The sequence below is a fragment of the Lepidochelys kempii genome, chromosome 2 (genome assembly GCF_965140285.1).
Source record: "Lepidochelys kempii isolate rLepKem1 chromosome 2, rLepKem1.hap1, whole genome shotgun sequence".
In the NCBI taxonomy this organism is placed as follows: Eukaryota; Metazoa; Chordata; order Testudines; family Cheloniidae; genus Lepidochelys; species Lepidochelys kempii.
The window spans coordinates 267,228,764-267,242,292 of record NC_136381.1 but is presented as its reverse complement, the minus strand read 5'-3'; the positions used below and the strand labels follow the sequence as shown (position 1 = coordinate 267,242,292).

The 13,529-nt window shown below is 56.6% G+C and overlaps 1 protein-coding gene across 2 annotated transcripts in view; it reads left to right on the top strand.

The window, feature by feature from the left end:
• Positions 1-570: 570 nt before the first annotated feature.
• CSPG5 (chondroitin sulfate proteoglycan 5) overlaps positions 571-13,529 on the top strand; it is a 37,088-nt gene continuing 24,129 nt past the window's right edge. The window contains exons 1-2 of one of the 2 annotated variants that reach the window (XM_078851874.1): positions 571-882; positions 2,573-4,238. In XM_078851874.1, coding sequence (XP_078708000.1) covers positions 783-882; positions 2,573-4,238 — 1,766 coding nt within the window. In that variant the 5' untranslated portion in view covers positions 571-782. The remainder of the gene's footprint in view (positions 883-2,572; positions 4,239-13,529) is intronic. The other variant, XM_073334921.2, reaches the window with a different exon arrangement.

The following is a 13,529-nucleotide window of genomic DNA, read 5'->3' as shown; positions in this document are numbered from 1 at the left end:
CATCCATCCCGGTCCACCCCCCATCCATCCATCCAACCTCTGGGCAGGGGCGCTGGAACAAGGTATATAGTGGGGATGCGCAGAGCCCTTGAACCAAACCGGGAACCCTGAATATGATGGAAACCCCTTCCAGCCAGCGCCCCCCACCTCTGTCTCCCCGTGCTTGTGCCCCGGCCTTGTTCTCTCTCTGGGTCCGATGCGCCCCAAGCAGGGTGAGCCCTGTCCCCCCTGGCGGAGGCTGGGCAGTGCCCTCTGCCTGGAGCTTTCGGGTCCGGTTCTCCCCCCGCCCCCGGTGGGGTGTCTGGGCAGAGCTCCCCCCTCACCCGCGGACAGCAGAGGCGGGTGCAGACAGACAGACTGACGCAGACAGACCCCCCCCCCCCAGTGCCCGGGGAGCGGGCCCGGGGCAGCCGGAGGCCCGGGGGGGCGGGGGATCTGCAGCCCGCATGGATCAGGGCGGGGAAGGGGGAGGCAGGGGCCGTGCCGGCCGCATCCCCCTCTCCCCGCCCCGCCAGCCGCCCACCGGGCGTCAGCATTTACAGGCGGGCGCCGGGAGCCCGGGGCGGCGCAGCGGGCTGGGCTCCGCCAGTGCAGCCGGGCGCCGGAGCAGGGCAAGGCGGGGAGCCGCCGGCCGCCCCCACGCCCCCAGCCAGCGCCGGGCCATGCGGCTGCAGCGCGTCGGGGGCTGAGCCAGGCGCCGTCGGGGCGGGCGGAGCAGCGGCAGCGGCGAGCCGGGCGGCGGCGGCGGCGGCGGCGGGGGGGACGATTTCGCCAATGCCACAATGGGCAGCGCTGCCGGTGCCGCCGGGGGTCCCCGCCGGAGACCTGCCCTGCTGCTGGCTCTCGCCCTGCTCCTCGCGGCCAGCCCGGGGGCCGCTCCCGGTAGGTCCCCGCGGGGGGGCTGGGGGGGGTGCGTTTCCTTTCGCGGGGATCCCGCCCCCCCTTCCCCGTCCTCAGCCTCGCTCCGTGCAGGGATGCCGCACAGCCACGCTGAGCTGGGGGGGGGGATTGAAAACAGAGGGGGGGTCCGCCGGTGGGGAGCCCCCAGACATGGAGAGGAGATTGCAAACGTCAATGTTTTGTATTGTAAAAATGGGGGGGGTGAAAGAATGTGGGGGGCATCCCCTTTCCCCCCTGGCCATGATGGGGGGGTCCCTCCCCACTCGTCCATGATGCGTGTGTGTGTTTGTAAGAATGTGGGGGGGTCCCTCCCCCCTCAGCCATGATGTGGGGGGGGAAGAATGTGGGGGGCACCCCCCCTGGCCATGATGGGGGGTCCCTCCCCTCTCTGGCATGATACCTGTGTGTGGAAGAATGTGGGGGCTCCCCCCTCTCGGCCATGGTGTATGTGTGACCTGTAGGATGTGGTGTGTGTGGGGGGGGAATGCAATGCGGTGGAGGGAAATTGGGTCTGTACTGGGATGCATTTATGTCCTGAAGCCCCTCTTACCTTCTCCCCCTGTCCCCCCCCCCCCCCAAAAAAAAAAAAAAGAATCAGGGCCGTGGTTTATTTCGGAGGGATATTTTTTTTCTTTTTAAGCGCAGCAAGACACTCAATCAGAGCCCCATCCCAGCGGAGCCATTTCCCCAGGGTCATGGTGGAGCCTCCATCACCCACGATGGGATGTTTTTTTCCTCGAAGAGGGGCTCTAGGACTGATCTGGGGGAAGTTCTGTGGCCGGCACTATGTTGCGGTCAGGGGGGTGGGCTGGATGATCAAAGTGGTCCCTTCTGGCTTTAGAATCTGTGAGACAGCTCATGTCTCCGTGACCAGGGCCATTCGGTTGCAGGGGCGCTTCAGCCTTGGGAAATAATAAGAAAGCCCCTTCTGTTCCCTCCCCCCAGTGAAAACGAAGTGAGGAAAACCATCATAATTGTATATTTTTCAGTAGTGGCTGCATAAAAGGCATGAATGGTCCCTATGATGACCACGGACTAGATAACAGCCAGGCTGGCAGAGATTAGACTGCTGCCTGCTTTCACCCGTCCTGCAAAGGTTCACATGCTGGGGTAACCCCACCAACATACACCCACTCCCCCAGTTCCTATCAGCTGCATGTGCAGAGAGAGGATCTCCCGTTCAGCAAGGTTAGAGGGAGACCGGCAGGGATTTGGATTAGACGGGGGGGAACGCCCAGACAAGAATGGAATAATGAAGCCAGAGCCAGGAGGGGATGGAAATGGGGACAAACTTTCCCGTTTTATTCCCTGCAGCTGATGCTGCTTTACTACGCTTGAAATGTGTGTGTGGGGGGAAACCATGAATCAAAGAGAGAGAGAGTGTGTGTGTGAGTGGGGAGTGTAGGAGAGAGACTGAGCGCAGACGAGGGCTTAATTTAGCAAATGCAAACACTATTTTTACCGGGGTGTCTGTTGTTATGAAAACAATGGTTTGTTTCAGAATGACGCCATGATCATTTATCTGGGTGGCTGGTGGGCGCCCTTTGGGCATGCAGAGGTGCTGGTCCAGAGGTGCGGAGCACAAACACACGCAGAGCGGCGTGTTCCTCCGTGTGATTTGCAGACCTGGCTTTAAAGCACTGACATTTTTTCTTTCCTCTGTAACCTCTAGCGTCCAAAAGGCACCCAGAGCGCCAGAACGCCACGGAGGCGCCGGGGGCTGGCTGGGAGGGCCCCCCGTCACTCCCAGACCATGGAAGGGAACAGGACCCCGAGAGCGGAGAGCTCCTGAGAAATGTCACTGCGGCAGGGGAAAATAGCCACACAGTGGAGCCCTCGGAGGCAGCCAGAGTGAAGGAATCCTGGAGACAGACACCTGCTGATCTCCCAGGGCTGGCAGCAGAAGACGTAGGCACAGCTGCTGCAGCTTCCGCCGACCAAGTCAGCAGCCTTGCTGGAGCAGGGATCTCTGTACGGTATTATCCCGGCGGGATTAGCGAGGAGAACAATGAACCATCGCTCTGTTTGGGATGCCCCGGGGGGGTTGACAGCCAGAGTGCCTGGCCCCCGAAGCCTTTGTTGGCTAAGGACAATGAGGGGGCCATGGAAGCCTCGTCAGCCGTGACTAGTGTGGCTTGGTCTGTTAACGGGGGGGCCATTGTTTTGGCATTAAGTGACACAAAGGGAGCGCCGGAGAGCTCCGCCCCTGTCCCTGAGAGCCAGGAGGAGGCCGGGAGCGGAGACCAGCCTGCCAGGGCCTCTCCAGGTGGCATGTGGAGCCCGGGAGCTTTCGTGGAGCTCACGGTCACCCCGTCCGCCGACCAGGTCCCCATGGAGATGGCGGGTGCAGCCAGCTCATCGGCAGGACCAGGCCTCAGCTCTGACTCAGCCGAGAAGGAGCTGCTGCTGGAGGCCTTCAGGGAAATGGTGCTGCAGCCCCCCACCCCGGATGGCCGTGCCCCTGAGCTGGGCACCCAGACTCTGAGCAGCACAGGGCTAGCACAGGACTCTGCCCAGAAGGAGGAGCCCCTGGAGCTGTGGCTAGTGTCATCCAGCAGCTCCCCAGCCCAGGGGGCTCTGGGCCACACCGATCTAACCTGGCTCACTACCGAGGTATCCCCGGGGCTGCAGTTGGCCATCACACCCCCTGTCGACGCTCTCAAGACCTCTGAGCCTCCCTCGGATCAGTCGGTCTCCGAGATCATTGACATCGACTACTACGACCTCTTTGAAGGGGAGAGCCAAGGCAGGGGTGGGGGCCTGGAGGATTTCCCTGCCAGGGGCCCCGGGGGAGCAGACTCCCCCAAGAGGAAACCGGATGACAAGACGACGTCCTGGGCCATTCACGAGCTCTACGACGACTTCACGCCCTTCGACGAGTCGGACTTCTACCCCACCACCTCCTTCTACACGGACGGGGATGAGGATGGTGAAGATGACGAGCTGGACGAGGAGGAAGAGGAGGAGGATGGGGGTGGTGGGCTGGCCAGGGATCTGGAGGATGAGAATAATTCCAAGCTACCCACCCTGGCCACCCCCAAGATCCAGACCACGGTGCAGGAGGCTGAGTCCACCAGCCGCCGCTATGTCATCCCCCCACTGCAGACCTTCGTTGTCTCTGCGGGTAGCGCCACCTCCAGACCTCGCCCGGCAGAGACCAGCAGGGACCTGAGCCAATCGGCCATGGCAGCGGGACCCGGCGGCGAGAACGGCACCGAGTGCAGGAGTGGCTATGTCAGGCATAACAACTCCTGCAAGTCCGTGTGCGACATCTTCCCCAGCTACTGCCACAACGGGGGCCAGTGCTACCTCGTGGAGGGCCTGGGCGCTTTCTGCAGGTAAGCACCAGGCCTGGGCTGCGAGGAGGTGCCTGGGCCAGGCCTGAAAGGGGCTAGTGTGGCGGGAGGTCCGAAACTTGCCATGCAACTGTATTCCCTGGGGAGGCTCTCCCACGCAAACCGCGTTCCCTGAATGCCCCCAGAATCAGCTTGGGCAGCGGCAGATCATGCAGTCAGGTTATGATCGGGGAGGGTGTGTGTTTAAAAGACCAAGCTCGGGAAGAATGGAAGTGTTTTCAGCTGAGATTTGAAGGGAGGTGGGGAGAGATGGGAAGAGGCAGTTCTAGGTGTGCAGAGGAGAAGAGATTGGTGTCTCCAATTCTCTAGATTTTGGACCAAAATGCATGACATAGTTCAAGACATGCTGGACCAAACTGGGAGGCTGCATGGGCAGTTTTCGCCCTACTATATCTTAAGTATGCAGAGCTCCGGTTTATGAAATTATAGCAAGTGTTTCCCCCAGAAGCAAGCTCCCGTCGATTGCCATTACCCTCCTGCGATCTCAGAGAGGTAGATCTTGTTGGGAGGCTTGAACCCACAGCCCTGGCTTAAACAGGTCGATCAAAAGTTGAGAGAGGGAAGAGGCCCCAGCAAAAATGAGGCCTGATTGGGACCGGCATGGCACCCTCCAGTTAATATTCTCTCCGAGGAACGTAGCGACCATGGCATAGAAAGGCAGGTGGCATTTGATGGGAGAAAATATGTGAAAGGTTTTAATTCCTGTTGTTATCTGAGCATGCTTGAGCCTCCTTCTGCTCGCTACCTAAGGTAGCCATTAGCAGCGTGCCTGAACATCTCCCAGTCTCACAACCCCCCCTGCGAGGTAGGGCCGTGCTGTTACCCCCAATGTACAGATGGGAAACTGAGACACAGAGTGGTTAAGTGCCTTGTCCAAGGAGACACTGGAAAGCTGTTTCAGAGCAGGGAATGGAATGCCAGTTTCTCAAGTCTTAGACTAGGGTCCTAACCACTGGGCCATCCTTCCCCTTAGGGACTCTCGTGTAAATCTGGAGTAACTCCATTGCCTTTGACCACACAAGTGCAACTTGTGAGATCTGAACCCCACCGCCTGCGTATGTTGATATGTTCCCATTGTGATGGAAGTTCTGACCCTCTGAGGCTGGAGTGTGGAGATTAGGGTAGAGGGGGGCAAAGAGAAGGGAGATGTAATCACTGCGGTGAGAGGACGGGAGGGCAGGGGTGTGGATGTCCTCTGAGGTGCAGCCATTGCAGGGGACCTGCAGGGACAAAGTTGCAGATGATTTATTTAATTTCCAGTGAGTTTTTACATTTGATTTGTTCTTGCTGAATGCACCGTGCCTCCCATCTCATGTGTGCAATGCAATGAAGCGCTGTGTGCTACCCCGTTGGGTGGTGATGAATGCACTGGGAGCTGCCATTACAGGCCCCTCCCAGGGCGGGAGCTAGCATGGTTCTGCTCCCTGCAGGAGGGGAGCTTAGGTGACAGAACAGCCCAGTGGAAGTGCTCTTGTGTTACATTTCTATTGGGCTCTGCGTGGAGTGGGTTGTCCGGGGGGTCCATGGGTGGGCAGAGTCATGAGTTAGCGGGGCTGCTGTCCCAGCTCACTGGTGGTGTTAGATAGGGGCTTCCTTTGAGGGAAGTCTCAGGTGTCTTCTTTTCTCTTCCTTATTCCACGTTCAGCGCCCCAGCCTCTGAGCTCTTTCCAGTGGGGCAGTAAGCAACGTGACCAACCTCTGTCCGACGCGGCGAGCTGTAGCTCACGAACGCTCATGCTCAAATAAGTTGGTTAGTCTCTAGGTGCCCCAAGTTTTTGCGAATACAGACTAACACGGCTGCTACTCCGAAACCTGTCCTGTGTGGTTTGCTCTCTCTCATCCCCTCCTGCGGCAGAGAATTGTGTGTGCCGTGGAGTGTTTTGGCAGGGTGGTGTCACGCTGCTCTGGGTCTATATAGAGAAGGACTGGTCAGAGCGCGGCGGCTGGCTGCTCACCTTGCTGCGAGAAGGTTTGTGGTGGCCCTTAGTTGGTTCCATATGCTTGGCCGAGCCCTGGCATGAGCTCTGTCTCTCACACAGATGATCTGAGCCCATTAGGTGCCTGAGGAGCAGAGCTGTTGATCATGGCCTGAAAGCCCGGTGCTTTAGGCTCTTTTAGATATGCTGGGCCCAGGCAAGGGAGCTCTTTGAAGATAAGGATCAAGACTTTGATCTAGGCTCAAGGTTCTGTGGGGAGCCAGTATGGTGTGTGGGGGACAGGTTCATAGATTCATGCATTCCAAGGCCAAAAGGAACTACTGTGATCATTGAGTCTGACCTCCTGTATGCTACAGGCCAGCGAACTCCCCCAGAATAATTCCTAGAGCAGATCTTTAGAAAACCCTCCAGTCTTGATTTAAAAACTGCTTTTACTTCCCCTCTATGTCAGGTCGGCTTTTTAGCCAATATGGCTTTCGTCCTCCGTTGTGGGCTTGTGGCTTTTTGGGCATCTCGTAAAGTGTTCTCAAACCATTCCCAATTATCGTTCACACTTTGCTGATTACATTCTTCCTCCCAGCTGATATGGCTCATGATTGTTTTCGGCGTTGTGACATTGGCCCTTTTGAAGCCCCACGTGTGTATATGTCACTGGTTTGGACTTTATTCTGTTTGCGCATTATAAATGTGATCAAGTTTTGATCACTTGTACCTAAGCCACCATGAATTTTTAGTTCTGTGATCTGTTCCTCTTTATCTGTCAAGATGAGGTCTAATATCGAATTTTCCTGTGTTGGACGCAACTCTTTTTGAGTTAGGGAATTGTCATCTATAATATTAAGACATTCCAAGGATGTTTTGCACTCAACACAGCCTGTTGCACTCAAATTGAAGTCCCCCTTGATCACACAGCTAGCTCAGTGGTTTGAGCATTGGCCTGCTAAACCCAGGGTTGTGAGTTCAATCCTTGAGGGGGCCATTTAGGGATCTGGGGCAAAAATTGGGGATTGGTCCTGCTTTGAGCAGGGGGTTGGACTAGATGACCTCCAGAGGTCCCTTCCAACCCTGATATTCTGATTCTGATTTTTTTCTGATTGTTCTCATTAGACCGGTGTTTACAGATCCGGTCATCCTGTTCCCTGCTATGATTTGATGGTCTGTAGCCGACACTAATACCCCACCTTGAGCGTGATTTGTTAGGATGTTGAGCCATAAACATTCAAGATAATTTCTTCCTAGTTGTCAGTGACTTGGAAACCGGTAATGCCGTTTTTAACATAGAGTGCCACTCTCCCTCCCCTTCTGCCCACTCGATCCTTCCAAAATAGGGTATAACCATTGATTTTAACATTCCAGTCATGTGAATCTTCCCACCAGGTTTCAGCGTTACCAACTGGATCAAATTGATGCTCATAAATGAGCAATTCCAATTCCTAGTGTTCGTTAGCAGGCTCCTAGCATTGGTGTACAGGCAATTCAGGAATTTTGTCTTCTTTGCTCCTTGATTAATTTTGTTCTCACCATCTCCATTTGGTGCTGAGTGCCCAGATCTTCCCTCTTCTTCCCCTCCCCTTTTGTTATGAGTTTAACCCTCTCCTGACTACTCAAGCCAGCCTGTCCCCCAGGAGATTGGTTCCCCTTCTATTGTGGGGAGGCCTCCAAACTATGCAGCCCCCTTTCCCAATAGAAGGTCGACCAATGTTCCCCCAAGCCCACCACCCTATCCCACTTGCCTAGCCTAGCCTGGGTGTGATGTGCTCGCAGGAGCGCAGGCTGCTGAGGAGATGCACTGCAGTGCGCTGTGCCCGGGTTGCAGAGTGCATGGTACAGTTATAGCTGCTGGAAGATCCCAATTAATAGACCATCCAGCCCCGCTCCCTGGTGCCAATACAGGACCATTCCCACCACTCTCTTCTCCCATGTTATGTCCTGTCCTGTCTGAAAGGACTCGAGTGATGGGGCTTCTCCTGCTCCCCTGCAGAGGCTCCTCCACAGCTGGGTGTGAGGTGATTTTTATTTCCCTTTGATTCCTGTCTCCCCTTATTGACTCCTAGTTATATCAATAGGGTTACATGTCTATCCCAGGACTGCCCTTGAGAGCCACCTGGACAGTGGAGCCAGAGTACAATTCAGCTGGCATCCTGCTCAATCGGGTGGCCCCCCAGCCAGCACACAACACCCAGGCTCTGGTTGCGTGCCGACCACCAGCTCAGTCATGGCTCCATCTGCAGGGCTGGCTTTTGTCTCTAAACTCGGAGATGGGGCTGGGCCCAAATTCTGGATCTAGACCCCCCCCCCGAGCCCTGGGGGATTTCAGACCTGGCGCTGACCTTTGTGCCCATCTTGATTTTCGAGTGAACTGTGTGGGACCTGCTTATCTGAGAAACTCTCTCTTCCCAACTGTCCTGCAGAGAGGCTGAGCTGGGCAGGGCTCTTTCTGTCAGATCCTGCTGGGTCTAAACTCCCTAGGACAGGGACTGCATGTGCTCTGGCCGGTGGGCAAGATGGAGGTTCCCTGGCTGCCTCTGCCCAGCTAGGGGGTTTATTGCTTAGTTCGGAGTCCTCGTGAGACGTCCAGTGGTGGGCACCCCAGAGAAATTCCCTATTGGACCACCTTGAGCCCCTCTCTCTCTCTGCCCCAGACATGGGGAGCCTGAATCCACAATGGTGTTTGCATTGGGCTCTCTGGGTAGAAGCACGCTGGCCCCCTGGTGTCTCTGGATGTAGCAGATCATCTGTCATAATCCTGGGAAGAAATATGGAGGTGTCTTTGAGTGGTGTGTGTGTGGGGGGGTGATAAAGCCTCCTAGCCACAGGATCGGGGTGACCCAGGACCCCTGAGGGGCAGAGCCACATCCCGACCTCATGAACAGTATCACAGCCCGCTGCACTGCCCTGTTTGCTAGTTACCCCTCTTTGGGCATTTTGCTCACAGCCAGGCCAATCTCTGCCTTCAAAAGCGGGTTAGTTACAGCAGCTACCATGGGGCTGCCACAGCAGCAGGTGCTTAGTGGATGTGCCTGAGTGCAGGGAAAATTGGGTTTCTGTCCGGGCTTCGGGAATACCCAGGAGGAATTTGTATTGTGCCATGTAAACCCTATCGGTCTGTCTGTCCGTCCGTCTGCCCAGCCCCTTCCACTCTGTCTGTCCTTTTTGTATTAGCACCAATCACTGTGTTATCTGAGCACCACAGATCTAGGGCAAAAGCTAATGAAGCTGTCAATAATAATCCTTAACAGCACTCATTTAGCTCCCTCTATCTCTGTCTCTTTCACTTTCCCCTCCCTTTCTGTCTCTTGCCCTCTTCCTTTCCTTTTTCCCCCTTCCCCTGTCTCAGAGCTTCCCTTTCAGGTCTGGTTTGAAGGGGATCTATTATCTGCAGTCAGCAGCAGAATGACAATTAGTGTTTTCCGGGCGTACCCGTTGCAGACGTTCTGCAGCACCTGGCTGGGAGGAATTTCCTTTCCCTTCCCTGCTTGGCTCCTGGCCTTCCGGAGTCACCCATGTGGGCAGGAATCTCCCCGAGTCTCTCCGGGTGAGCCACTGGAGGTCTGCCAGCCTGTGGCTTGGTGGGGCTGGCCAGCGAGCGGTGGTGCCGGAGGCAGCAGGGCTGTTCGGGGTGACATGCTACCTGCAGACAGCTCCTGACCTCTCAGAGCAGGGTGTGTGGCTGCTCCGGGTCCCCTCACATCCGATAACCACACGACTCCCTCTTTCCCCAACCTCATGACTGCTGATATCCACCCAGCTCTGCTAGCCGGCTCCTGGGGGTTCCTTCTCCCTGTTCCCCACCCTATCTTTGCTTCTCCGTGGCCTCTGCAGTCCCATTCCTCCGGGGACCTGAGTGTATGGCCGGGGGATGGGGCAGAAGAAGGCCACTCTCCCCCATCAGGCTGCATCAGCCGGAAGGAGCAGCAATGGAAGGAGATACGCCTGCTGGCGACTGCCCTTTTCTGCCCCCTCAGGCTCCCTGCTCAGGCCCCAGGGACGCTCGCTTGGGGCCTGAGCTGAACTCGGGGTGACGCCAGGGAGGAGCTGGCGAGTACCAAGCCCCAGAGTTCCTCTGCTCCCTTTGCCGCTCCCACAGCAGCCCTCCAGGAGCGTGGATCCTGGCCCAGCCCCCTGTGGCTGGGGCAGCCGGGTCTGTTGTTGCCTGGGTGCCATTAGTAATCAAGAGGGCAGGCCAGGTCCCTGAGTGCCGGCAGGGCAAGGATGGCGAGGGGAAAGGGTTTTCCCATTCCTCCCTGCCCCCACAGCACTGCCTGGGCTTAGCGGGGCAGGAATTAGGTCAGTGCTGCTCTGTTGAGACGCACACTGCGATGCTCCCGTGTCGCTAATCGGCACTGGCAGATTGTGCTGCAGGAAAGCCAGGGCTGGCTGTTAATGGGCCACTGCCATATTCCCTGTGTGCACAGGAGGAGACCATGCATGTAATATACGACATGTACCCCATGTGCACAGGGGGAGGCCACGTGTGTAATGTATGCCATGTACCCCATGTGCACAGGGGGAGGCCACGTGTGTAATGTATGCCATGTACCCCGTGTGCACAGGGGACGGCCACGCATGGAATGTATGCCATGTGCACCGGGGGCAGCCACGTGTGTAATGTATGCCATGTACCCCATGTGCACAGGGGGAGGCCACGTGTGTAACGTATGCCATGTACCCCGTGTGCACAGGGGGAGGCCACGTGTGTAATGTATGCCATGTACCCCGTGTGCACAGGGGACGGCCACGCATGGAATGTATGCCATGTGCACCGGGGGCAGCCACGTGTGTAATGTATGCCATGTACCCCATGTGCACAGGGGGAGGCCACGTGTGTAACGTATGCCATGTACCCCGTGTGCACAGGGGACGGCCACGCATGGAATGTATGCCATGTGCACCGGGGGCAGCCACGTGTGTAATGTATGCCATGTGCACAGCCACATATGTAACATATGGCATATGTCCCGTGTGCTAAGGGGGAGACCATGTGTGTAACGTTCAGTATGTACCCCATGTGCCCAAGGGAAGGCCACATATACAAATGGCACGTACCTCATGTGCACTAGGGGGAGGGCAAGCGTGTGTTGTATGATGCACACAATGTACATGTACCCTGTGTGCAGACGTGAGAGGCCCCATTGTATATGAATTTAGAGACAAGGAGAATGGAACCTTATCTGCTGAATGTGAGTGGACCCTGTCCTGGGCAGAAGTGCTGGGTCACTGCCCTGGGTGGACGTGATTGGACCCTGTCCCGACGTGATTGGCCCCTGTCCCGGGCTCACGTGTCTGTCACTGCCCTGGGTGGACGTGGTTGGACCCCAGCCTGGGCTGGCGTGCTGGGTCACTGCCTGACTGCACATGCAGCCTCTGCCTTAGGGGTTTGTGATTTATCAGGGGTTGGCCTCAGGGAGAGGCCGGGCATGCCCTCATCCAGCATAGCGCTCTCCGAGGCGGAAGGACGGCCTAGTGGATTGGGAGCCAGACGGGGCCTGGGGAGCCAGGGTTCAATTCCTGATTCAGCCAGAGACTCCCTGCATGACCTTGGTCAAGTCACTTCCTGGGCCTGAGCTCCATGTGAAGTGGGGATGATGCTCCCCTCCTTCCCTAGGGGCTGTGAGGAAAAAATTCACTAACGAGCAAGAGGGGCTCGGCTGCTACCAATGAGGGCCAGACGAGGCCCTGGACAGATAGCGCCATGTACCTGGGGCGTGGCAGGGGCATCCCTGCCGGGGAAAGCTTCCCCCAGCACCAGATCAGAGGCGAGTCCGATTGGTCCCCGTGCGGCTGAGCGGGAAGAGGTTTGCCGCAGTGTGACCTGGGGCGTACAAGCATGGAGCCCAGCAGAGCTGATCTCCCAACAGCCACGGGGAGGTGTTTGACGCGTGTGGGGAGACATGTAATGCAGGAGGAAGTTGCCTAGGCTCCAGCCACAGGCTGTGCCCACAGCATAGCCCAGCCCTATCTGTGGCAACCCTGGCTGGGCAATGCATTTTTTCAGCCCAGGTTGGTGTCATGTTATAACTGCAGGTAGAAACCTGCTACCTCAAACTCCAAAGCCACTGCATTGTGTTCCCAAACCTGGCTGTTTACCTATATAGTTGCCGTCAACCTTCCTAGCATCAGTGCCGTAATTCACAGAAAAGCTGCCCCATGTGAAACACGGTGCTGAGGCCGATAACAGAACACCTCTGATCTTGTCGCCTGTGAGAGCACGCGAGGGGTTATTACAGTAGAGGAACGAAAAGGCCTCCGGACTGATCCTGACACCAGCACATGGCTCAGCCACGCTCTGTTTGGTTTATTGAAGGCACAAGGCACCAAATCTCAGTCAAGCTCCCTTGTCCCCTGTAGATTCGTTAGAATCCAGTGTGGGAAGCAGCCTCTGGGTCCTATGTACTGACTCCAGAACTAACGCAAAAAACCCTCCAGCTACTCTGAGCCCAAACAGTGTTCTCCATATTGGTGGGACACACCATAAACGCAATGGGCAGAAATCCCTTTTCCGCCCAGCGCAAGCAGAGAGCTCACTGGTGCCCTCTGCAGGGGTGTGCGTGTACATGCTGGAGCACATGGCGGGCCCCACAGGCTTAAGCAGAAAATGAGCTGGAAGAGCTCAGGGGCCCGTGTAGAGGGGTTTGTTTCGCTTAAGCAGAGGAGCCAAACTGATTCCAGTTCCAGGTGAGAGCGAAGGGGAGAAACCGCGTGACCAAGGCCAGACTCCATAGGGGATGGAGAGCGGCTGCAGATCCATAGCAGAACCGACCTGGAGGCTCATGTACCAGAGCGGCTTCTCTCGTCTAGAACAATGGTCTAGGATCCTACAGGTCTGGCCCCAGACACTGCAGCTTGCAAGGAGGGTCACACAGAGCCTAGGACTATTACTGTAGGATCCTATAGTATGTCGTCATTAGCAGGGGTCTTCCCTGTTGTGATCAAAGAGTGGGTGTGTGTGTGGATGCCAGGGTGGTAGTTTGTTTAGGAGCATAGGACTGGACAGGATCTCCTGGGTCTCTGAGTCCAGTTATTTGCTTTCACAGGACACCTAGTCATACGGTCCTGTTCATGAATGTATCCATTTCAATAGCCCCACCAGTTCACGTGCAGATGACTGGATTTGGACTTAGTCCACGAGTAGCCCCATTGAAGTCAATGGGACTTAAGAACATAAGAACAGCCATCCTGGGTCAGACCAAAGGTCCATCTAGTCTTCTGACAGTGGCCAGTGCTAGGTACTTCAGAGGGAATGAACAGAATAGGGCAATTTCGAGTGATCCATCCCCTGCTGTCCAGTCTCAGCTTCTGGCAGTCAGAGGTTTAGGGATGCCCAGAACATGGAGTT